Below are 24,720 nucleotides of genomic sequence, written 5' to 3'. Positions count from 1 at the left end.
TTTCTAAGCAAGTGACTGTTCACTGAAGCTAAATAGCATTACATTGAACTGGATGAAAATAGTGACCACAGCACCCTTTTTTTCCCCAATTTGTATTCTGCAAACAGTTGTCTTTAACCAGAGTAGGAAACTAAGCTAACACTATTGTTTTGCAACATGATTCGCGAGGCCTTGGGTGATATGGCTTAGTGTGAGGTGTCCCTGCCCATGGCAGGGGGGTTGGAACTTGATGATCTTAAGGTCCTTTCTAACCCTAACTATTCTGTGATTCTATGATCCATTTCTGTAACAAAAAATCATTACTATTTTTTAATCTGTAATAGGTCTTATAAAATAGCACCTTCTTTAGTAAACAAAATATGCTGGTAGGTAAAGAACCATTTGAATTACTTTTTCAGCCCACATACTCTGCACAACATCCTCACATTTCGTATGTTTGCCCCTCTGCCTTCAACTGAAAGTACCAATTCCCCAAACAGCTCAGGCATCTCCTGAGGACTTTAGAAGTTACTATGACCTGGCTCACTGTAAAGGCTGTTTACAGCAGTGCCTTATTGCTAAGAAATCGTGTCTTGATTCCTTGGCAGGGCATAATTACTAATATCAAGCTCTGGCTCCCCCCTCTAACCATGAGGCTTTGTACTGGAGCTCCCACCTGGACCTAGAGTGTTCTCAGTGAAAGAGCAGGGCACTGGCCCTGCGTGATACACGTCTCAAGAATGAAGACCATAAACAGCTGCTAGCATAAAGTAACATAGCCTCGCATGGCTACCATGAGCCTCCGTCATCTGAAGGGCAAAATCTGATGTATTGCAATGAGGATAACGATAAAAATATAAAGGCATGCATCATGTTCCAGCCCCTAAAAATGAGCCTTGGCCAAGGCAAAGAGAATTTTGCAGGCTGACAATAGTGACTGTCATGTTTACAGAGTACACAGTGCATGACTGTGGTGCACAGCAGAAATGCATCGTGTTTCCAGGGCTCAATACCAGGCGCTCACTTTAGACAAGTGTCTGCAGAGCTCCTGGACCAGACCTTGAGCTGGGAAACTGTGGGCAGAGTCAAGATAAATCTCTGCTGAAGAGCAGCTGAAGAGCTGCACAAGGATTTCCTGAAGTAAGAAACGACGCCTATTTCTATTAATACAGGAAGATAATACACTTACATATAGATAAACATATGTGCATAGATGCTAATGCCAACACTGATATCTTACATACATAACATGCATACAACTCATGTCACATAGAGCTGTCTCTGGATAATTGCTCAATGTTGAAATACACAGTGGAAAAATAGGAGTGTATTATCCTTTGATATAGTGAGACTTCCCTCCCCCACTCCCAATCCAAGTTCATGAACTGTGCATTTCATTTCTACCTCAGCCAGGACTTCCAAGTCTGGTTGAGTCTAAAATTTTTTTATAAGCCTCATACCTGAACCCTAGTGTAGCTGGACAGATACTGAGCATGTGCTGCCTCCTTTCCTGAATGCTCCTTAGTTTCAGACATAACATCAGCACTTCTGTGATGGTGGGACTTTTGATCGTGGTGGCCATCCCTTTTCCTGGCTTCTGTGGCAAACAAGACGTGGGTCAGCCTGTCCAGATAGTGCTCCAGCTCTTCCTGGCTGTGTTCCAGTTGTTTGCCGACATCACTGGGAGCAAAGGAGGAGGGTGGTGGGGGGCTTCTGCTTTCCCTCTCCTTCTTGGCCTCTTCCACGTGTGGGTTATGCCTCATTAGAAGAAGCACTATGATAAGCAAGATCAGGCAGAGATACACAACCCAGACTTCTTCCATCTTGTCTGGTGAGATACCAAGAAGCTAGTAGTCCCTGTTGATGTACTCAGAGGGAAGAAGACAGATGAGCCAGGCACAGTGGGTGCTCAGCGCTTCCCAGCCGTCAGCATCCACAGGAAGGACTGTTGCCAGCAATCAAAGCACTGTGGTAATTGATTTTCTATGTTTTCTAAAGCAGTGTGGCTTACAAACCTTCCTGCAGTTCTAAATAGGACAGCAGCATAAACAGTGAGCAGCAAAAAAAGAGAAAGAAATTAAAGAAAATAAAACTTTGTCCTTGAAGTAAAGTAGCAGAAAAATACAAGATCATCTGTCACAGCTCCATATGATCTTAAAACAGCAGAATCTCTCTTTTTGCTTAAGGAACTGCAGGTTCAATGTCTATTCTCTTCAAAGAACATTCCTTCTGTTACAGTATTCAAACTGTTGTCTTGCTTGAAGTGGCAAAGCTTTTCTTCTTTCTAATTCGAAGAAAAGAGAAGTTAGGATTGGGATTTTCCTCCCCAGAGGAAGAGAACAGAATATTTTATCCTGTAGGGGTCATTAGACGCTGAGTTCACACTCTACCCTCAGCACTCTTATAACCAATTTAAGTATCAAAAAGGAACATTAGTCACCTGACTTAGGGATTCAGTAGGACCAATCTGTTGTTGGCCTCCTTCTGTCCTTGCTGGTCTTGGGAGAGGGAGTCCTCATAGAGGCAGCTTCTGGGACTCCGGAGATAATTTCAGCTGAGCTTCATGGGGATCCCTTGGAGATCCTCTGTAGCCTGTTTCTCAGTGACTCTGGTCCCCCATAACCTAAAGCAGAAGATAGGCAGCACAGAGACGAATAAATGCATTCCCACAGACCAAGCCCAAGGGAAGGGGTTGAAAGAACTTACCAATTGGTGCCCAGCATCCAGGTTGACAACTGAAACGTAAGCACAGATGTGCAGCTACCCGGGCAGGGCTGCCACTGTCTGCTCCCCCCCCGCGGTAGGGTCTGCCTGGAAGGGCATTGCCTTTCCTAACCTTTGCTGGGGGATCTGTTTACAGATGAGGGTGCCAAGCCTAAGAGCAGAACTCACACCCAGATTTCTGCTGCCTCTATGTAGAAATATTCTTGGGCTCACCGCACCACAGAAACAACTCTAAAATTCTTCACTTTGTTCTCAAAATCAGGACCTCTCCCATGCATTGCTACAGTGGATGGTCTGAGAAAAGTTACAACATCCCTGTTCCCCCATCCCATTCACTTTAGAAGTTGAGTCTCAGCTTTTGCTTTTTCAAGACCAATGCAATTGAGCCAGATTTGCTCTAGGGGCAGTGTTGTACTTCACACCCCCTTTCTGCCTTAAAGTCATTTCTGAGGTCATAGAATCCTAGAATCCATCAGGTTGATCATCAAGTCCAACTGTTCCTCCAGCACTGCCAAGGCCACCACTAAACCATGTCACTGAGGGCCTCATCTACATGGTTCGTGAACATTTCCAGAGACGGTGACTCCACCACTGCCCTGGGCAGCCTGTTCCAATGCCTGAACACCCTCTCAGTAAAGAAACTGTTCTTAATATCCAGTCTAAACCTCTTCTGGCACAGCTTGAGGCCATCTCCTGTCCTATCACTTGTTCCTTGGGAGAGGAGACCAGTCATCTCCTGGCTCCATCCTCTTGTCAGGCAGTTGTAAGAGAGCGATAAGGTCCCCCCTGAGCCTTCTCTTCTTCAAACTAAACCCCCCAGTTCCCTCAGCTGTTCCTCATCACACTTGTGCTCCAGACCCTTCACCAGCTTTGTTGCCCTTCTCTGGACCCACTCCAGCACCTCAATTCTCTCTTGTACTGAGGGGCCCAGAACTGAACACAGGATTCGAGGTGCAGTTTCACCAGTGTCCAGTACTAGGGGACAGTCACTGCCCTGGTCCTGCTGGCAACACTATTGCTGACACAGGCCAGGATGCTGTTGGCCTTCTTGGCTGCCTGGGCATAAGCTGTTCATGTTCAGCTCGGTCAGTCAGCACCCCCAGGTCCTTTTCCATGGGCAGCTTTCCAGCCCCTCTTCCCCAAGCCTGCAGCATTGCATGGAGTTGTTGTGTCCCAAGCACAAGAAATGGCACTTTGCCTTGTTGAACCTCATCCCATTGGCCACAGTCCATCGATCCAGCCTGTCCAGATCCCTCTGAAGAGCCTCCCTATCCTCCAGAAGATCAGCACTCCCACCCAGCTTGCTGTTATCACAACCATGCTGGAAGCTCTTGCAAGCAGTTTGCTGCCTACAAGCCTGGGCATGGCACTGCTGCACTGCATTTATTTGGTCAATCACCAAAGAGATATTGTACCACAAATCCAGTCACCCCTTTGGTACCAATGCCAAATGCACAGCACAAAATGGAGGAGAAAATGCAGAAAAAGAGGCAAGCCAGAACTGTGCTCAATTTTCTACCAAACCCGAGCTATGGTTCCTTAATGCAAGAGCACTGGAACGGAGCACTCCAAGCTGATGAGAACACCTTTCTCCCTCACTGCTGTACACCATCAGTGCCTTCAGGCATGGATCATACCTCCAGCCACACATATTACAGTAACTCATAGAGCAAAGCCCTGACCCAAACCTGACAGTGCTGTAATAAGAGACATCACTGAAATCATAGCCAACATTGAAATCTGAAAGAAAGAAATGCTAAAAGGAGAGAACACTGGGGTTTTTTTAATGTCATTAAGACTGCATTGTAGCTGCTGTGAAGGGAAACAAACAAATGGAGCAGTGACAGCATTTTGTAACTTCAAATAACAGCTTCCTTTCAAACAAATGATAATGCAACAGATGTAAGTTCACATGCAAAATACTACAGAGTTGCCTCTTCAAGACACAATGATTAATGAAATAACTTGGGCAGGTCCGGCATAAAGGCAGGAGGCATCATCTCAACTATGAAAACAGAAAGGCAAAATGCCTTGGCCAGGGTCACACAGTCGTGAACTGATCCAGCAGGCTCTGGTACTGCACACAGGTGCACTCAGGGCTATGAAGCATTGCCTCGGTTAACACTTGCCTTCCAGGTCCCCTAGTAATGAAGCACTGCAAAAGGAATATGGTCTGGCTGGTTAGCATCTTGTGAAGACCTCTGAAAAGCCACAGGAGCCATTCATGTGTTAGAATGCTTTTTTCTCTGATCTCTCTGGAGACACACCAGCTGGATTAGGTTACATCAAATGTCCACCCCACCAGTTTCTTTATTCTAGTTGTAAAAGCCTAACAAATACTATAATCACAAGGCAATTATCTAAGAATGCTTCCCAGAATACTCCTGCAGCCTTCCATTGCACAGGATGTTAAACATTTTACCAACACTAGCTGTGCAGTTTCCTGCCTGAAAGGATTTCCCAGCTAGCTGACTTGCAACTGATCCAAGTAGAGGGAAAAAAAAAACAGGGGAATAAGATCAGTATGGCTAGTAAGAGAGTGATTCCAAAGTGTATCATCCAGCTTTGATTATATTTGCAATTTACTGTAAATACTCTTTATGTATTCTGTATTTGGGGGGAATGCCTCAAATTTTTGCTCAACTGACCTCCATGGGAATTTATATGAATAATGACCTTGGGATTCTTCATATGGAAATAATTATCCTGTACTAGATGTACCTGGTCAGCCTGTATATTGCCACTACAGATTACTCTGTGTGCTCAACTAGGCCAAGCCTGGAGAAAGGAGCCTCCTTTGCTTTTCCTCCATCCTAAGGACTGTACACTTCTAGAAAGTGCAAACTTAATTCCCAGATCTGAGAATGATTGACCTGAAACAAGGTAGGAACAAGATACCTGCTTTTCCAGACTTATGCTTCATAATCAGCTGGAAAAGAAGACAACTGTAGATCCAAGTCATGTACAAGATTGTTTTTAATCTTACTAAATGGCATGAAAACACAAAGTTTTATGACACAGCTTCTGCATGCGTAATATAAGGCCCTGGAAATAAAAAAACACACCACAGTATAGTGTTGTTCCATACAGTCAAAGTCCCAGCAGTGCTCCTTGGCAAGCAAAAGAATTAATTTGCTCACCTACTGATTTCCAGAAGACTTAAAAGTTTTCTCTGTATATTTTTCCTCATCAGGTATGTTACCCAGGTTCAGTTTCTCCTTATGCTAGACAAGCATTCTTTAAAACAAACAAAAAAATATTACAGATGGAACCAACTGTATCAGAGCTTAGTATTTTATTTCTTTTTTGTAGCCAACATCAGGTTTTTTGAAGCCTTTCCTAGCAAACGTTTTCCACCATCTCAGCTGCTCCCAGTATATCCTGGAACCTGCCTACACTCTCTTTTCTTGTCTCTCAGGCAGGATGACTGGACTATAAAAAGGAAGGAGAGCACTGCACCCAGGGACACCTGATACCATTTTTCCTTTTAAAGGACTTCTGTTCCTTCATCTTTTTTAAGCTTAAAGAGGAAGATTTTCTGCATAAACACAGGAGATGGGTTGTAGTATTGAAACACTGAAACTCCACTGTGTGGAAAGACACATTCAACTGTTCAGGTAGCAAAAATTTAATACATATCCAACGCAGAAGAGTCAGTGGGCTTTCTCAGTTCATTTCACCACCACCCAAGCTTGGCATGCAGCTGATTCAGCCTCTGAGTCACTGGTGATTGTAAACGGGCTACTTATACAGTAAACTTGTTTTCCAAGAGCCAATTGTACAACCTTCCCAGCTGGCCAGTATCTGGCTTCAGCAACAAAAATCCATCCCTGTCTGGAAACAACTGTCCTTCCATCCCTAAGCTAGATTAAAGCAGCATTTGCAATTGTCTTTGAAGTCTATACCTGTTCAACTGAATAGATGAATGAGCAAGAATTCTCACTCATTTTCCTCCAAGACCCTGAACTCCTACTCTAGGTGGCAGTGCTGACACACACTGCCCAGGGCTTTCTGCGTACCAGACGCTGCATTGACTCACACGGAGTGGAAGCATCCAACCAGCCATTATAGTTGGATGCTTCTGTGCTGAATCTTCACAGAAACTTAACCTTCTTCTGAAAGACAAACCTTACTTTAGAAAAGACAGTTTTTTGGGTAACATTTCCTACTGCACAGCATCTTTCCACTATTCTTAGGTTTATAGGATATATGGCAAAGGTTTCAGCCACAGTTTTAGACTTTCCTACAAGAAATTAAAGCGAAACTCTTCTTGGGAAGGTGTGAATTTGAACGGGCCTGTGTTAAGTGTCCTAGGTGACTCTGAAAGGCATCCTGCTGAATCTTGGCTTTTCCTGCAAGCTTCTGAGCACTTCCGGATGAACTGGCCTTTCTTCTTGCAGATGTTTCTCTTCACTTTCACAACTCTGGCAGATTTCACAGCTCAAGGAGGGGAGCAAAGAGCAATGAAAGACGTTTACTAATCTCGTATAGCAAGGTCTCACTCTGTAAAGCAATATGAAAAGCAAAGCACTTTCATTTTCTCTTCCCCCATCATGCAAAGTTCTCTTACCTGCTTCCATGAGCTTCAGCTCTTTGCACAGCTCCTCCTCCATCTTCTTCCTGTAGTTTCCAAACATGGCTCTCATGAGTTGACGCTTCTTCACCAGTGGAGCCTTGTCACTGCGCAATGTCTTGATTGCACGGAGAGCCTCATCAACTGAAGCACCCAAAGGAGAAACAAGGCACAGTTTAAGACCCCAGGTGGCTCTATGCTCCAACATGCCTGCCAGCCCTTCCCACAGGGGAGATCTCTTATTCACTGGAATGCTTACCCTGCTTTGGAGTAGATTTCTGTGTCTTCAGGCCAAGTTCCAGCTGTTCCACACACCAGTCCACCTCCTTCCACAGCTGGTCCCTAGACTGCTATGCAACATGAAGCAGAGTGAGCATGACATCCAAAAATTAGAGCAGCAGGTGCTACACAGGAAAAAAGCATCTGCATAGAGGCAGGACTATTCCAAGTTTCATGTTCTGGTTATCACTTCACAAACTTCATGACTTTCCCCTGTAGTGTTTTTCATTGGACAAACTTAAAGCACTGGACAAATGTTTAGTTGCAACTTACTGCTTCTATTTCATGGATTTAATATTTGGCTGTCATTTAGATGCATCATCAGAATGCTATTTTCTGGAAAGCTTTCCAGGCCTCTGAAAGAAGCTGTCAAGTCAACTTACAGGTGGGAGGAATAAGCATTAACAAAAAAAAAAAAATAAAGTTGCCCCAAACCTGCCCGTAATCCAAAAAGCAAACAATGGTCAAATTAGAAACTGAGTCTTAGTGTTTCAGCTCCTGAAACATCAAGCTCTGGTTGCCTGCACAACCAGAAATGCATGAGAAGGAGGCTGACGCCCATGAAGATGAAAGAAGCTAAGTCCCATTGAGCAAAGCCAGCTGGCTAACTGAGCAGTGGCAGGGAGAAGGAATGAGAGCAGCACTCTGGGGCTGAAGCAATTCTTAACTGTTATGTACATGTAAACACAAAAGCATTCACACTGTCTCCTCTTCCTTATAACAGTGTCATTCCAATGGGCTGAAGGAGTTTTAAATCACCTTTCCATCTTTCCATCACCTTCCTACCCTCCCGGTACTCAGCTGTGTTTATTGGTAGGGTAGCTGTGGAAGCAGCATTTTGGATGGAATGCCTGAAGAGGCAGGTAACCACTCAGTGCAATTTCTGTGTAAAATGTTAATGTAACCAAGTGTTTTGCAATCCTGTATTTCAATATCACTTAGCTGGCATTGTCTGTTAATAATAACTATACCAGTGCTGGAAAGAAGAATGAAGTGAAGATCTGGACCTTAGCAGAACACCAGAAAACCTCGGGGTGTGCCTTAATGGTGTGTTTACACATAATGTACAACTTCAGTGTATTTTTGGCCATGCCTTACACCAAGAATCTTCTCAGAAGTACCTTTAAGCTTCACACCAGACCCTGCCATAGCTGCTGCTATACCAGGCAACAGCTCTGCACTTCAGATTTGCTATTTGTGTTATGTGGGCAATTCACCGTACCCAGTAACATGCCAATCAGGGTATAGTGCCTGGTTCAGCATGCACAGATACCAGCTTAGCTCTGACTGAGGAGAGCTGCATCTATTTTTTTTAAGAAACTGTGGCACCCAGCTTACTAGGATTAGCCATCAGAAGTTTAAACATTAAATGTTTCAGCACAAGCCTGAAGCAGACAACGAAGGACCATTAACTTCTTCTCAACTAATCAGGTTCTTCAGCTGTCTAGCAGAGAAAGAAAACAGCTGCTGTAAGAAATAAGCAGCAACCCTGGTCTGTCAGGTTTTCTCTCAAGCCACTACACTGTTAAATATGCAAAGACATGAAGCTTCTCCTTTGCTCAAGGATTTATAAATTACAGGATCCTATCAATATTTAAATACCTGAGAGGTCTCATCCTGGTGGGAAGTACCTGCATTTTGACATCTGCTGGCTTCTGCCCTTGCCTTCCTGTTGATCTCAGTTTCTTTTATATCCTTTTTACTGACAGATGTTTTTTGTTTCTTCTTTTTCTTCTTTGCAGTTCCATCTGCTGATTTCTCTGCCACTGTCTCATCTCCAGGAGCAGTCTCTGATTGGGGGATCTTTAATGTGACATGGCTTCTATCCTCTTTTGGTGAACTACCTGTAGTTTGAGCCAATTCAGGCTTCTGCAAGGCTGCAATCTGTGGCATACTTCCTGATTCAGCAAGCAGAGAATTACCCAGCACCTCATGATCTGCTGTACAGTCTGTCTGTTGGCTTCCTGGTACTAACTGAGTCAGAGGACAGTCTTCATCTGCGATGGCGAAGTTGAAAGCAAACTTGGGTTCTTGTCCAGAGGCAGCAAAACTCAAGGCTTCATTCTCCTGCTCAGTGGCTCCAACACTGGTTTGTATCTGCTCATCATCACTGACATCAGAGACTGTTTCCAAAGGTGTGCCAGTTGCTTCTGGGTCACTGTCAGAAAGTGTAAAATCAAATCGGAAGCTGTTGTCAGGTGACATAAACCACTTTGGCTTTGCCTTGGAGATTTGGTCACATCGCTCCCCATGCACACCATCTGAAGTCTGCCCACTGCTCTGCTGTATTTCCACATCACCAGGTTTCATGACTAGGAAAGAAAGCATAACGTTTCTATCAACTTGCCAGTTTCCTACTGTGTGGATGCCACTGCTACTGCAACTCCCTCTGTAAGACACTGCCACAGAGAGACAATCCAGTCATAAGCTGCAGTGTAAGAAATCAACAGGAAAGAACCAAATGTCACCATCACCCTTGACAGTTGAAGCTCACCTGCTTTGTCCATGCACATCTGATCGTCAGCCATCTTGAGGTGATTATCCTCAAACATGTGGTTCATCACTTCTTGCTTATTCACAAAAGGGGTGTCATGGGAGCACAGGACCTTGAGAATGCACTGGGTCTCCTCTGCTGCACTCAAGAAAAAGACCAAGAGAGACAAGAGGCAAGTTACAGTGGGCCTTACACACCACACTGTGGGATGCTGATGACTGGGTCTCCTTTGAATGTGTCGTATTCATTCCACTTCTGACTAATCCATGACTGGCCTTCAATTGAAAGAAAACTCCAAGTGCTTCTAGAAGTTGGAATACCATGAAATGTTCTTAAAGGGGGTGTGTGTGTGTGTAAATAAGTAGATTTTAACTGCTTATTATATACAGCAAGAATCTTAAACTGCAGAAGGTGTGCCACCAATGGCATAGAAGCTACACAGGGTTCAACAACCCTTCCCCCAAAGCCACTGACAAATCCAAGAGCCTAGCTTGGTGTCTCTTCTCTGGAAAACTGGGAAAAATCTGAGTATAGAGAACACCCTGAAAAGGAGGACTCTTGCTTGACTCCCAGATGAACCACTCTGACCACAACAGTAATCCCAATTCTGTGAGACAGAGTAATTCTCTAAAAGGAATAGTTGCTCCCAACACACTTTGTTTTCAGAACTCCAGATATGCAGAGTCTTCTAGTGCTTGTCTCACACATTTCAAGCCACAAAAAAGCTTAATGTACTTCAACTAGTATTTTGGAATGGACACCCCCCCCCCATCTGCCCTGGCTGCAGTGCACCTCTCTAGAACTCTCCAAATGAGGTGTATCTTCCAGACTCAACAGTTAGTCCCATGCTACAGAAAGAGCAATGACACACAGGCATAAGTGCCACAGCAGGTCTGCAGCTGCCCACTAAAAGTGGGTGTCAAGGCCCTGAGTACATATTTCCCCCTACTTTCAAGGCGTTTGACTGGTTGTATTCAAGGCCTGCTCACTATTAAGAGCTGCTACAAAGAAAGAGCTAGAAAAAGTTTCAGCCTTCCCCTCTGCTGCTGGACACTAGGTACCAAGCACAAGACACAGGTGTAACAAAATGGTCCGATGGTCGAGCCTGGTGTGTGGGCATAAATTCATCACTGCTATAACCTCGGGTGCCCCAGCAAACACTCACCTTGGCACCTTACAAAGGGTAGTCACACCACTCCTCTAAATGTTAACTACCAGACATTGGCAGAAGCAGGATATATGCCTTCCTTCATACATTTACACGTTGGACTGACCAGATGTAACTTCTGCTGAAAATGATTTAATAGGATTTTATCTTTTGTGTAATTTGTCTTTGGAACATGAACAGTGAGGAACAAGCTTCACAGAAATAAACCTGCTGGTGCTTAAGGGCCAGATGCAGTGACACAGTATTTCACTGCAATCAGAAAACAAAAGCAGAGCTTTAGCAGAGCCAAACAATGAACCATTAGAAGGGAACATGAGAAAGAATAAATAAAACAGAGATTAAAGTCACAGGAATAAAAGCTGCTTCCAGACAGACAAATCTTAAGTTCAATGCTTTATATTGTTTTGCATTTAGAATAAATCCCATATAACACAAGAACAGGAAACAGTAGAAACAGAAAAGCACCCAGGTCAGAGGATGGAATATGGCTGTGGACTGTGAAGGTGGCAACATACCTTGTTTGGGAGTTGGGCTGAGGCGAAGATTTGCCTCCAGCTGTGAAATGCAGCACTGCAGCTTCTCTTGGAAAGTGCCCTGGGGACCCTTGGACATGGGAAGGCACAGTGTTTAAAAGAAGCACAAATCTCTCGCTTGCAAAACTGATTCCAAAATGGAGTTTTTCCTCTCCCATCTTATAGGAGATCAAACTAATGAGTCATTAACCCCTTTTCTGGCGTTATGATTGAAGTGTGTCATGTCACATTTCAATTTATACCATAAATCAACACAGCACAGGGTGGGACAAATGCCCTACAATTCTCCCTATTTAGAGGGCACCAAATGAGCCCTCTTTATCTCAAAAATTAGAGACAACAAACTCTAACTAGCAGTAAACCAGCCCCTCATGGCAAACCAGGGCTTCCTGATTATTTTATTGGTTTTAGGGGTGTTTGGTTGGTTGTTTCCCCACTCTACCCTTTTTAAAGGCCCCAGTGAAAGACTTCTCATTTTTCGTGAAGCTTATTCTATGGCATAATTTCATTACGTCTGTAGAACAAAAGCAGAACTGTAGCAGAACTGAACAACAAGCCATTAGATGGGAATATGGGAAAGAATAAAGGAAAAGGAGAGAATGCAGTATAAAATTCCCACCAGCACAGCGCTGACAATACACAGAATTTATCTTTATGCTGAACACAAATCCTCCAGACTGTTGTATTTACACCCCTTCTGCCTCCTACTAATCAAAGAAGCCCGCCTGTGAACAAGATACACCTTACGGCGCATTAGGAGGTGAATTAACAATCCTGCCTTAGGGGGATACGGAGGTGATCAGGAACTGGGAAAGGCAGCACAAGTGCCACGGAAAGCGCTTTACAGAGCCCCCGGGAGCTGTGGGCAGAGCCGCGGCCGGAGCAGAGCCTGGACCCCGGAAGCACCGGGGCAAGACGTGCCTGAGGGAGCTGGGACAAGCAAAGCCTTTACCTGCTCCATGCTGGAGGTTCCGGGCCAGCTCCCAGCATGTGGGCTCCCAGGGTCGGGCTTCACCCTGGCAGGGCCCAGCACCAAGGACTGGGGCCCAGCCCTGAGGCAGCCGCCGAGGGCCGCGGGTGAAGGCGCGAAAAGACAGTCCGCCGTGCACCGCCCGAACACCGCCCCTCGCTGTGATCCGCCCGCTCCTTCGTCCCCGCGCATTCGTTCCGCAATCTCGCCCAGGCGAAAACGGCGCCCTTCTCAGCCAGGGCCCGGTCCGCGGCACGGACCCGCCAGTAGGGAAATGGACAGGCCCCGCCGAGGGCAGAGGAAGCCCGGTGGTAGCCCACGGCGGGGCCTGCATCGCGGGACTGGCTGGAGACAGGCCAGAGGTGACGAGGCGCGGAGCGGCTGGGGACCGGATGAGCCGAGCTCCAGCCTCGGTGTTGCATCTGTGCCCCCAGCTGGCCTCCTGCCTCTTGAACCCCACGCGGAGCTGCTGGGCCGGGTAGACGGGGCTTGGAGCAACCTGGTCTAGTGGAAGGTGTCCCTGCCGTGGCACGGGGTTGGAACTGGATGAGCTTCAAGATGCCTTCCCACCCAAACCATTCCATGATGCATTTCCAGTGCCAGGACACCGCTGTTCAGCTGTGGCCTCCCTCCATGGTCCAAATCCCACAGCCACTTCAGCAGCATCCCCACCCAGGTGCAGAGGCCCTGGGACAGCAGCACCCACCCCACCCTGACACACCACCATACAACACAGGGTACACCATACCTTCAGCAGATCAAAAGAGGGCAATAAACAGATAGGTACAGATGTTGTCTAATTCCATTTCTATTTTAGATTTCAATTGCTTAATTTTGTAAATAATAATGAAAAAAATTAGACACGTTGTTTCATATGCATTTTTTTCCCCTTGGATTTTTTTCCAACAGCAGCCCAAAATGCCCTCATGGGGATATGTAATGCTGCAGCAGGTCATGTTTCCTAGCACAGTATTTGATGTTTCTTTCAAATGTTTCACATCATGGAGGTTATAATTTCTGCTGACATTGGCAGTTGATGTTAGAAATTCTCCAAGGCTGCCAGTTATTCCAGCAAGGCTGTAAGTGTGAGGAAAGTACTTCCAAATGTTGTTGTTAAAGGCTGCAAAAATTTATTGGAAAAAAAAGAGCACACTTCTGCCCATCCTGACCGGGGCTCCTGCCTTGCCTTACAGCCTCCACTCCTGATAAGACTTAGCCCTTGTCTAAGCCCTCCCCTCATACAAAACCCATCTAATTGGTCTGAGACTTGTCCAGGGGTTGTCCAAGAACTATCACAAGGCTGTTCTGACTGTGGTAGGTTTGAAATCAAAAACAGCCTTCACACAGAAGTGGCCAAGTGTCAGGAAAAGAGCTGACAGCCAGACACCAGAGATGATGATAATATGGGAATAATGAGCTATCACAAGCTGCCTTGAAATGGCATAATCTGAGTGTAGTTCTCTTTCTTTCTGTCGCTTAGCTGGACTGAGAGCTTGTGTGCCTGTCAGCATCAATCTGGATGCATCCCCTAAACCAAAACTTCCTGTCTGTGACCTGAGGATTCACAACCCCATCAGGGGCTGAGCACAGACCCTGCAGAACCCATCTATCAGGAACAAGGGGTTAAGAGGAACATTGCCTCTGTGGCAGGATGCTGTTCATGTCTCCAGCTGAAATCACGCGCTATGAACTCAGTGCCCATGAAGGGGAAAGGCACAAAGGACCAGCAATGATTCATTTTTCCTTGGTTTGACCTCTGTCCTGAGGATTCAGCCCACATGGATTCACAGCCCCACAACAGCACCAAGTCAGCAAGCTGTGACAGCCTTGCTCTGAGGATACACGGCAGAGGGACTGCCGGGGGAACAGAATGGGATCCTCAACTTCTGTTGACACAACAGGAACCTTTTAATGTGAAGAGCTGAGAGCTGAGATGGTGGAAGCTGATGTCTAACCAGCCATGGCTGCCCAGAAGCAAGGCAAAGAGCAGGCAGGGAAATGGAAATGGCTTGAGCCTGCCTCGGGCACAAGGGCAGGTTAGTGTGTGCTCTATAAAACAGTGCAAAGGCTGGGACAGCTTCACATTGCTACGAGATGGTGACAGGCGCACCTCTATCTAGGGACACCACGCAAGACAACTGTGCAGGCCTTCAGGTCACTCCAGGGCCTGGCAGCACCCCCCGCACAGATCTGCCTGCTCTCCCCACACCACCAACCAAGCACCAACATATGTGGTGCAGGCATGGCTGTAACTGGAAGCAGCGGCTGCGCTGGAAAATGCAGCTCTTTGGTATGAGGCTCCTTTAAGGGAACTGCAGGAAGGAATTAAAAAAAAACAAAAGAAAAGAGAGAAGTGGGGTGGTTGCCCCAGCTGCTACCACAGTGCCAGGGAGCCTGGAGGGCACTGGGACAGCCCAGCGTCACATGCCCAATGCATCCTGTCTCCAGACTTCCTCGCCTGCGATGTACGTGGCTTGCACATACAGATCGTCATTCAGCATCAGGAAATCTGCATCGGGTGAGAGAGAAAGCAAGCAGCTGAAGCTGGCTGGGAACAGCTGGCTCAGCAGGGAAGAGACTCCCCCCACCCCACAAACGGCAGCAGGACAGCGGCATGGTGCCATCCTTGCTATGGCAGCTCTGCTTCATGTTGGCTGAGAAATGGGGTCTCACCGAAGGGCTCACAAAACAACCAGCAACCAAGGGAAACACCCCTGGAGCAAAAGCCCAGAGCAAATCCCAGGTGGAGCAAGTCTCCCTGCAGCCCCCATTGAAGCAGGGGTTGAAGATGTGTTTGCAGCAGCCCCAGCAGCCAGGAGCCCTCACACTGTTGTCCCTATACCAGTATCTCCAGTCCCCACACCAGTACCTGCATCGGAGTCATAATTTAGTGTCCCTTTTTTGTGTTCAATCCCCAGCAGCTGGGCAGGATGCAGAGACGCTGCCTCCAACGCGATCTCTAATGAGCACCCTTGGACAGAGAAGGGGGAGACATTAGGGCAGCAAACAGCCCTGTTGCTACAGCAGCCTGAACCCCCACAGCTAAGGAAACTGTCAGCCTGGCAGGGACCTGACCTGGAACACCCTGACCACAGCGGATAGAGCTCGGGAGGGGAAACATCCCTATGGGAGATAGAAGGAAGAGGAGAACTGAACATCTAGGGAATGGGAAGGGGAGAAAAGCACAGGAGGGTTCACCTCTCAACAGTGCTATGGGTTAAAATGAACCCTCACCAAAAAAAGGTGCTCATCCGAGGCCAGTGCTGCTGATCCCAGCCCTTCTCATCATGTCTCAGGTGAGAGGGAACATTGCCTGGTGGAGCGGACACAGCTGGCAAGAGAGACCTCTTCCCATGTCAAGGTAGGGAGCAGTAGCTTGTGGACAACACTTACTTACCTGTGGCTTCTTGAAAGTGCCGCACACACGTGTCCATGGTCGCCACGCTGCCACTCAGGGTCTTTGTGCCTGGGAGAGGAACAGGATAGTGCTGAGCAGGTCCCAAAACTCATAGCAAGGAGAAGTGGAGTGGCTAGAAAGTAAAACATGACCAGAAGGGGTAGAAATCCTGGACTGCACAGGAAGCAAGTCGAAGGGCCTTCAGCCATTGCTGCCCAGTGACAGAAGGCAGCAAGAGAGGACACGTGCTGGCAGTGCAGGGAGAGGTACTGGGATGTCCCCCCACAGCTCCAGTGTTAGACCAGCTGGACCGGGTGAAACTAGCATACAACACAGGCATCTGCTGCCAGAGACAGCAGAAGGACACTGAGAATGATCCTTCCTGAAATACCTTCCCCGTTTCCAACTGCTTGCAGCTTAGGGAACTTAGCAACAGTGGTCGTATTACAGTAGACAAGGGACAATAAGTATGTGTAGGATTTCTCTGTCCTTTCTGATCCCACTGGAACCTCTGGCATCCATGACAGTGTTCAAAGGTGTTGCAGACAGCTACGAACTGCAAGATTCCTCCTCACCCCACGAAGATGGGGTACTTCCCCTCTTTATGAGATGTCTCATTCCCTCCAGGGCCAAGTCCCTGCAGAGCCATCAGGCACCAAAACCCAAGAGGGTGGCACAAGTGCTGCCCTGCTCTGACAGGCACTGCAAGGTGTGCTGAGCTCTCCAGGAACAGGCATGACTGCCAGCACTGTCCTTGGCTCTTTAGCAAGAAACACTTACCTGCAATGTAGGTGTTCAGCCCATCAATCTCCACCACCTGCTGCCCCAGTGTGTGCCGACCTGGTGCCAGCCCCATGCCAGCAATCGCATCTGTCACCAGCACCAGGCCTGAGGGACGCAAGAAAAGGGGCTGCCTTAGCTTTGCAGCTCATCTTACTGAGCTCTGAGCACTGCACCTCACCAGCCCTCCCAAAGAGGGGCCAAGATGCCTCTAGCCACATGCAACCAAAGCAAAAGGGCTAGTGGGTCAGCCCCTGTGGCTGTGGTATGTCAGGCAGCAAGGGCAGCACACCACAGAACTCGTGTGTTTTGTGGGCAATGGCTGGTGTCACTGCGTGGGCCCATCATGGCTCACCTTTGGGGTGGGCTCGGTGGGCAATTCGCAGGGCAGCAGGGTTGGTGTGGATGCCGTCAGAAATCATGCCATAGAAGACCCTCTGCCCAGATGGGATCTTGTCACTTGTCAGCAGCCCCACAATCCCAGGGTCACGATGGTGGAACTGCCCAAAGGGAGAGAGGACAAGCTGTGGAGCACCACCAGGACTCATGGCAGGGGATGCAGCTGCCATCTCTATTAAACAGTGCCTGGCAGCTAAATGCTCTGTCCTTTACGAGGCAAATCTGAACATTTCCTCCAATCTCAAGTCTTTTAGATCAGACTGTAGAAACGTGAAGCCAGAGGTTCAGTGCTGAAACCTCACTGCAAGACTTGGTACAAAACAACCTGGGGAAAATATGCATCCATGCATATTTTATATGCAGGAGATGAAAGCACCAGAAGCAATAACAGTGCTGGGCAAGTGTCTCCAGCTACTCACCGGCAACATGGCATTGAAGAGGTGAGTGATGAAGGTAGCGCCATGTTGCACAGCATCCTCAGCCTGGGAGAGATTAGCCACTGAGTGACCTGGGAACAAAGACCAATACCTGATTTCTCTACTACTCACCTCCATTTATTTCCTTGCAGGAGTGAAGATGCTTCATCACTAGGACTCAACTCTGATGCCTCACCGTGAGATGCCAGCCTCATCACAGAGATGTCTAATGTGTCAGGGTGAAATTCACCCTGAATAACTGCCCCACTCTTTCTTTCTTTTTTCTTTCTTTTAAAGGGATTTCTTCAATGATCTGAGGCAAAGAAGAGTTTGTGAAACAGAAGACAAGAAAAGTGCAGCCAGTGTTAAGTCAGTGGCCAGCAAGATATTGGAGGGAGAGGTCTCCTACAGTGCTTCTGGTTGAAAAAGTTATCAAAACTCAGCAGTAACCTTTAGAAATTTATTTCACCTGTCAAGTAAGGCCTAAAGCAGTGAAATTTCAAAGTTTCAACCTTTCCATGTCACCAATCCTCTATTATGTCTTTGTTCAAGTAAGACTGCTACTCTTTCCTGTGTATGACCAGCACCAAATGCTACCTTGTGTTCAACAGCAGGGGCTCCTCAATCAATAAATATGAATTTCAGCTATTATCATACAAAGGGCCGCAGATTCACAGCACCACACTGTGTCACACCATTTGTGATACGTCTGTCACCTCTATAAAGGCCAGGGAAAAGAAAATCCCATCCTGTTCAGTAACACTGAGACACCCCCCCAAAAGAGGGGCAGGGAGACAGAACCCCCCCGCAAGCCTCCTCTCCCCTAGCTCTTACCCAGTGAGACACAGATGCCCCTCTTGGTGAGCTCCCGGATCACCTCACTGCTCCTCTTCATCTCTGGGGCGAGGGTGACAATCCGGACACAGTCCAGGGACCCGTAGGTGGCCAGGAGGTCTTGGAAGGCACCTGCCTCGAAGGTGCGGAGGCAGTGCTCTGGGTGCGCCCCTTTCTTCTCCTTGCTGATGAACGGTCCTTCCAGGTGGGCCCCTGCCCAAACAGGAACACAAACCCATGACCCTTCCTTTCCCTGCCAAGGACCAGGAAACCTGCTGTGTCTACCCTGCTCCGGTCAAGCTCCTGCCATTCTGCAGCAAAACACACAGTTCAGGTTACTCTGAGCTCCGCACAGAGAAAGATGCAGGGCTGGAAGCTAGCCAAGCCCAGCCACCCCATGGCCATTAAGCCGTAGGGACAAAAGGGCTGAAGCAGAGCACGTACAATGACAGACCATTCACAGGCCAGGCACAGGTTGAGAGAAAAAGTGGATCACAGAATCCCAGACTGGTTTGGTTTGGAAGGGACCATAAAGCTCATCCACTTCCAACCCCCTGCCATGGGCAGGGACACCTTCCACTAGACCGGACTGATCCAAGCCCCATCAAACCTAGCCTTGAACACTGCCAGGGATGGGGCAGCCACAGCTTCTCTGGGCAACCTGTGCCAGTGCCTCACAGGAAGAACTTCTGCCTAAGAGCTCATCTCAATCTCCATTCCCCCTTGTCCTGTCCCTACAGGCCCTTATCCAAAGCCCCTCTCCAGCTTTCTTGTAGCCCCTTTAGGCACTGGAGCTGCTCTCAAGTCTCCCTGGAGCCTTCTTGTCTCCAGACTGAACCAGCCCAGCTCTCTCAGCCTGGCTCCAGAGCAGAGCTGCTCCAGCCCTTGCAGTATCTTCGTGGCCTCCTCTGGACTCGCTCCAACAGCTCCACATCCCTCTTGTGTTGCTGCCCCCAGAGCTGAACACAATATTCCAGGTGTGGTCTGTGACCACCCATCCCTCCCATGAAAAGAGCTCCAGCCCCCATCTGTGCTGTTCCTACAGTAGTTTCTTTCCCCTTAACAAGATAACTGCCTTCTTAGAGTAGAATGAGAGAGGACAGTGAGGGATGAAACCACTTACCCAAGATACCTGCTCCATGGGCTCCACCATTTCTCATACTGATCTGAGGGAGAACCTAGAAAAAGAGTTTGTAAGACATGGCACCCTAGGCACAGCACCCCAGCCTGCCAAAGCACAACCCACATGAGGTCCAGAGAGAGCTTTGAAGCTAGACCACTTGGAACCATCAGTCAAACACAGTCCACAGAGAGAAAAGCTAGAAGCTTTTATGTGCACAGCTGGCCTGGGAGGCATCACTGTCTCAAAGGTCTAAAGGTCTAAAGCAAGAAATCCAGTAGAGTCCAGCTCCTCACGCCAATAACTTTTCCCCCCAAGGTAGCTGTCCCAGTCCCTGTAGGCTCAGCCTTGAATCTCTCACCTCTTGGTACCAATCTCAGCCCTTAATCCCCCTGTGGATGAGAGGGGAGAAAGTCACTTACCTGGTGGTACACAGCAGGGGGAGAGGTCACCAGGGTGGGACAGAAGGAGGTCACGCCATGGGAGAGGATTTTCTGACTGACCATGTTAATCCCTGATTTGAAGTCATCTGTAGCCAGGGAGAAGTCCACCCCAAAGCCTCCTGCACCATGAGCCAAACAGATATGAAACTGCAGCATGACTGGAGCAAGCTGCTCCATGTGTACGGCACAGACCAGAAGCGAAGGGCTCCACCACCACTTCTCCCCTATGTTTGCAAGGCTCTGCGAGCACAAATCCAACCAGCACTGTCCACCTGAAGTGCCTTTCCCACAGCATCCCAGCGTTTTGCAAGCATTAACTTTTCATTTTGATGCAGAGCTAAATCTGAGGATTCCCCACCCTAAAGGGGATCTGACACAGGCTACCATAGAACAAGCCCCTCCAGACCCTCAGGGAAAAGCTACTGCAGGTAATGTGTGTTCCACTGGTTAAATCCGGCCCTATCCTCCCACACCGTGGCAGGGTGGATATCCTACCAGTGCACAGGAAGGATAAAGTGTTCATAAAAATGAGGTTAAGAGGAAAGCTGGGCTGAAACCCCCACCCAGACAAAGTAGATCAGTTTCATGACAGCACCAACCATGAGCAAAATTATTCTTTACCATTAGTTTGGTGACTCACATCTTCCTCATGCTAAATGAACTTGGTTGGGGGCAGTACCCATTGAAGGATGGGGATGGACCAATCTGGCACCCCCCACCCCTCTGTGAACGCACATGGCTTCACTGTACCATTGATCTGGACGTCGATGAAGCCTGGGGCGATGATGCTGTCCTTACAGTCCAGCTGGATGTCAGCAGAGCCCTTCTCCTCAAAGAAGAGTTTTTCCGGGTTGAGGATCTTACCCTCTCGCACCCACAGGTCCTCCCTGAAGGGGCAATCACACAGAGGCCAAGCTCCTGTGGAGCACACGGAGGTGGTGGTGGCCATGGCCACCATTGGACAGAGCAGTCCCAGGTGCACCGTGGGCTCGTCAGTGCCTGCCAGGGCAGGATGGGCATCTCAGCTCTGTCTGGGCTCTGGGATGACCCCGTCACCGCGGTGGCTACGGCCGAGGGGCTGGCAGCGGGGATGAGGGAAGCAGAGAGGGGCTGCACATCACGTGCCTCATCCCCCTCGGAAGCCGGGCGCAGGGGACGGTGCAGCGTAGGGTGCTGCAGCCCTGGGGGCTGGGAACGGTCCCCCGGGCGCTCAGGTGCCGGGTAAGCCCCGCCGCTCCGGCCCCTCTCACCTCTGGAGCTGATGACTCCGCAGGATGCGGCAGTTGGTGAACTGGACGATGGGTGCGTCCGAGATGGATTTGTTGGACGGCATAATGCGCCCGCGAGAACCGGCGGGAGTTGGGAGGGTGAGGGGGAGGTAGGGCACGGGGCGGCCACTAGAGCAAGGCCGCTGCTCAGGTGCGAGTGGCTGCCGCGGGAACTAGAGGCCGGTGAGGAGCTGGGATGCCGGAACCGGCCCTAGGGCAGGCAGCGAATAGACCCTGCCCCTCTCCGGGGCTCCGCGCCAGCGCTGTTAAGGAAAGGCCCTGCGACGGGATCCGGTGCAAGCCCCGCCCGGCGCAGTGGGGCAGGGGAGAGGGGCGGGGCCGATTATCGGTCACGTGATCGCGCTCAGCTGACGCGCCGAGATCCTACCCCCTACCTCCTGGCCCCACGTGATCACCTCACCGCCTCAAGGAGCCGCCATCTTGGGGAGGTCGCGGTGCGGGCAGGCCTCGCGTTCACAGGGCGTTACTTTGAAAGGCGGCGGCGGCGGCGAGCCTTTCACAGCCGTTCTCGGGCCTCCTGCGGCCTGCCAGTGCCGCTGTCAAGGACATGGATGTGGGGTGGCTCTGGGTGCCTGTCCTCACCCGGGGAGGGGGCACCCCGCGCCCTGCAGGGTGCTCAGTACCTTATGCTGTCCGCAGGTCGGGGTTGCGTCCTGCCTCCTCGCAGCCAGTGTTTGAAGGGAGTTACTCTCTATGAAACTGATGTGGCCTATTGTGTACAGGGGGGTTGTACAAGGGGGTTAGATAAAATGTACAGAGGGGGGTTGTACAAGGAGGTAGTACTTAAGTTATAGCTTGTTTGACAAGCTCAGCAAATGCCTTATCAGGCAGTACCAGGATAGAACCTCCTAATGAAGAGAATAGCTCATTAAATCAGTTGGACGTAGACCAGACCCATCCAGCTTCTAAAGAGCATGCGTGAGGACCAGAGGTAAAAAGTTCAAGCCTGAGGAAGACTCGTTTACTTCATCTTGAAGACCCCTACCCACAAGAGGAAGACTACTTACTTCATCTGAAGACCCCTGCCCAAGACCACCAGGAGGCACTGCGCATGCGTGGAGAACCTTTTAGCTCATTATAATATGAAGCGGGAATAGAATATAAATATGTATAGGTGTATTGTGCAACCTAATACATATGTACCATTTTACAGGATAAATGTAGAAGGAAAACGGCACTGAGGCGTGCATGCCTTTTGGCAGAACAATCCCCCGTGCGCCTTCAGCTGAATAAAGCATACCTACTTTACAACTTTAATGAGTTGTGAAGTCTATTCCGCTATCACTCTACCTGGTTTAATCACACCCAGTATTAAATAGAAATGAATTAGTTCCCTGCTGGACTCTGAGTGGCTGGCAGCAGCACATTCTGGTGTTCATGAAATTCTGTTCAAAAGGTCTAACAGCAGCAGGGAGCAACATGTCCGAAGGGAATGCGACTTAACCAGAAGCACTGCAGACCCTAGAGTCCAAAGAAGCAGAAAGAGCTGTTGTGCTGACTGTGCAGGTGTCAGCGTCCCTTCACAACCACCTCCCCAGGCCCTGCTTTTTGCCAGTCTGCACACACCTCCTCCTGCCTCCAACCTCATGCTGTGATGGGAACGGTTTGGGCCAGAATCTATTTCTACCGCATCCACTGGCTCCAGATTGGAGTTCCCCAGCGCAGGTGGTGACAGCCATCATCACCCAAGAACCATCACTCAGCCCCAGGGTAGGCTAGAGTGAGCTAAAGACACAGGCTCACTACTATCCAGCATCTTCCAGCCAAGGAAGGTGTCTCGCATATCGTGGAGTCAAGTGTCTCATTGTCCCAGTGTCAGCAGTAGCAGTCATTTTTTTCCTTTGTAGTATCTGGTGCAGTGCTGTGTTTTTGACTTTCAGCCTGAGAACAGCATTCATAACACTGATGTTTTTCATCGGTTGCTAAGTAATGCTTACTCTGACCAAGGACTTTCTGAGTCTCATGCTCTGCCAGGGAAGATGGAAAGTCGGGAGGAAGCAGAGACAGGACACCTGACCCAAACTAGCCAAAGGGGTATTCCATACCACAGCACGTCATGCCCAGTATATAAACTGGGGGCAGTTACCCAGATGTCTAGATTGCTGCTCGGGTCAGGCTGGGTATTGGTCGGTGGGTGGTGAGCAGTTGTATTCTCTTCCCTTGTTATCTTACTTATCATTATTATTATTGGTGGTAGCAGTAGTGATTTGTGATATACCTTTGTTACTGGACTGTTCTTAACCTATGGGAGTTACATTCTTTTGATTCTCCTCCCCATCTGTCTGGGATTGGCGGGAAGAAAAGGAGGGGAGTGAGTGAGCAGCTGCATGGTTCTGGGTTGCAGGCTGGGCTTAAACCTACGACACTCATCAAGGCCTGTGTTCAAGCAGGTGCTGATGTGGGTGTTGCTGATGAACCAAGAAAAGAAAAATGGGGACTGTAACATCCCTGTCCAGCCAGGAATTGAGTTTTGACAAGGTTTTATGCTCTACTTATCACTCCATAATGTCAGTGCTTGTCTGCTCCACAAGCTGCCTCATGCACAGGATGCTGGCAAAGGCCCCTGAAATCCAGAGCTGGGAATGATGCTAGTTGAGGCCAGGAAATCTCTGTGCAGCACTCTTTGGGGAATTGGAGGCTAAAAATGGCTTCAGGCAGGTTTTCCTCATCGTGGCTGATACTGTGCATGTCAGGGGCACCCACAAGCATGTCAATGAGAATGATTTGTGGCTTCAGTGCAGGTGAAGTCAAGGAGACTCCAAAACTGGAAAGTAATAAATCCTAAAAGCATATCTTAGGCCTGCTCAGTTGAGCCAATGACTCTGTGAGGAAGGAAGCACCCTTCCAAAGCTGCTGAATTGAATTCAGATGTTAAAAGGCATATACAGCACCCAAACAGCTCATGGACAAAACAGGGCACATTGTAGGAACATACAAGCTAACAAACAGACTTGTGACAGTAACTTTTCTCGGCAGTGGAAGAGACACTGAGGTAAATGCAGATACTGCTTACAGACAGTAACACCCACTGTGTGCATGGGGCCTACCCTCTGGGCACAGCTTCACCAACCCTTGGGTAACAAAGAGATCTAACGTTCTTCTGGGCTGCAAGCCCCAAAGCAAACCACTGAATCAGAGCTGGAACCCAGCCCGGACCTCGCTCTGCACTGCCGGAGTCCAGGACAGCCTGTGCCGACAGTGAAGGTGTGCGGATTGGCCTCATCCATGCTGTAGGTACGTCACCCAGCATGACTTTGTGGCATGTATCTGTCCTGCTTATGTTTTATCCCTTTGGATGTTCTCCTTTTATTTCTAAGTATTA

The 24,720-nt window shown here is 48.6% G+C and overlaps 2 protein-coding genes across 4 annotated transcripts; both read right to left on the bottom strand.

Annotated features, from left to right (window-relative positions):
* Positions 1-5,750: 5,750 nt before the first annotated feature.
* CUNH8orf33 (chromosome unknown C8orf33 homolog) lies at positions 5,751-12,641 on the bottom strand. Its single transcript, XM_061350801.1, has 6 exons — positions 11,733-12,641; positions 10,050-10,187; positions 9,158-9,954; positions 7,536-7,626; positions 7,274-7,420; positions 5,751-7,143 (listed from the first exon to the last, which is right to left on the bottom strand). Exons 1-6 carry the CDS (start codon positions 11,827-11,829, stop codon positions 6,947-6,949), a joined length of 1,467 nt encoding a protein of 488 aa, XP_061206785.1. The 5' UTR covers positions 11,830-12,641; the 3' UTR covers positions 5,751-6,946.
* Positions 11,733-21,473, bottom strand: AMDHD2 (amidohydrolase domain containing 2). 3 transcript variants are annotated; one of them, XM_061350806.1, is made up of 12 exons: positions 21,360-21,473; positions 20,860-20,996; positions 20,089-20,228; positions 19,670-19,724; positions 18,547-18,759; positions 17,716-17,804; positions 17,253-17,397; positions 16,898-17,005; positions 16,118-16,186; positions 15,955-16,033; positions 15,590-15,691; positions 11,733-11,820 (listed from the first exon to the last, which is right to left on the bottom strand). In XM_061350806.1, the coding sequence occupies exons 1-11, from the start codon at positions 21,440-21,442 to the stop codon at positions 15,628-15,630; spliced, it is 1,182 nt and encodes a 393-aa protein (XP_061206790.1). In that variant the 5' UTR covers positions 21,443-21,473; the 3' UTR covers positions 11,733-11,820; positions 15,590-15,627. The 3 variants fall into 3 exon arrangements, with proteins under 3 accessions (XP_061206790.1, XP_061206789.1, XP_061206788.1); XM_061350805.1 differs by lacking the exon at positions 11,733-11,820 and adding an exon at positions 13,511-15,229; XM_061350804.1 differs by lacking the exons at positions 11,733-11,820; positions 15,955-16,033 and adding an exon at positions 13,511-15,229.
* Positions 21,474-24,720: the final 3,247 nt, after the last annotated feature.

This window comes from Neopsephotus bourkii, unplaced genomic scaffold (assembly GCF_033783945.1).
Source record: "Neopsephotus bourkii isolate Nb327-2 ecotype Australia unplaced genomic scaffold, CSIRO-AGI_Nbou_v1 NB_533, whole genome shotgun sequence".
In the NCBI taxonomy this organism is placed as follows: domain Eukaryota; kingdom Metazoa; phylum Chordata; class Aves; order Psittaciformes; family Psittacidae; genus Neopsephotus; species Neopsephotus bourkii.
Note: the sequence above shows the minus strand (reverse complement) of the source record. Positions and strands in the feature narration are given on the sequence as shown.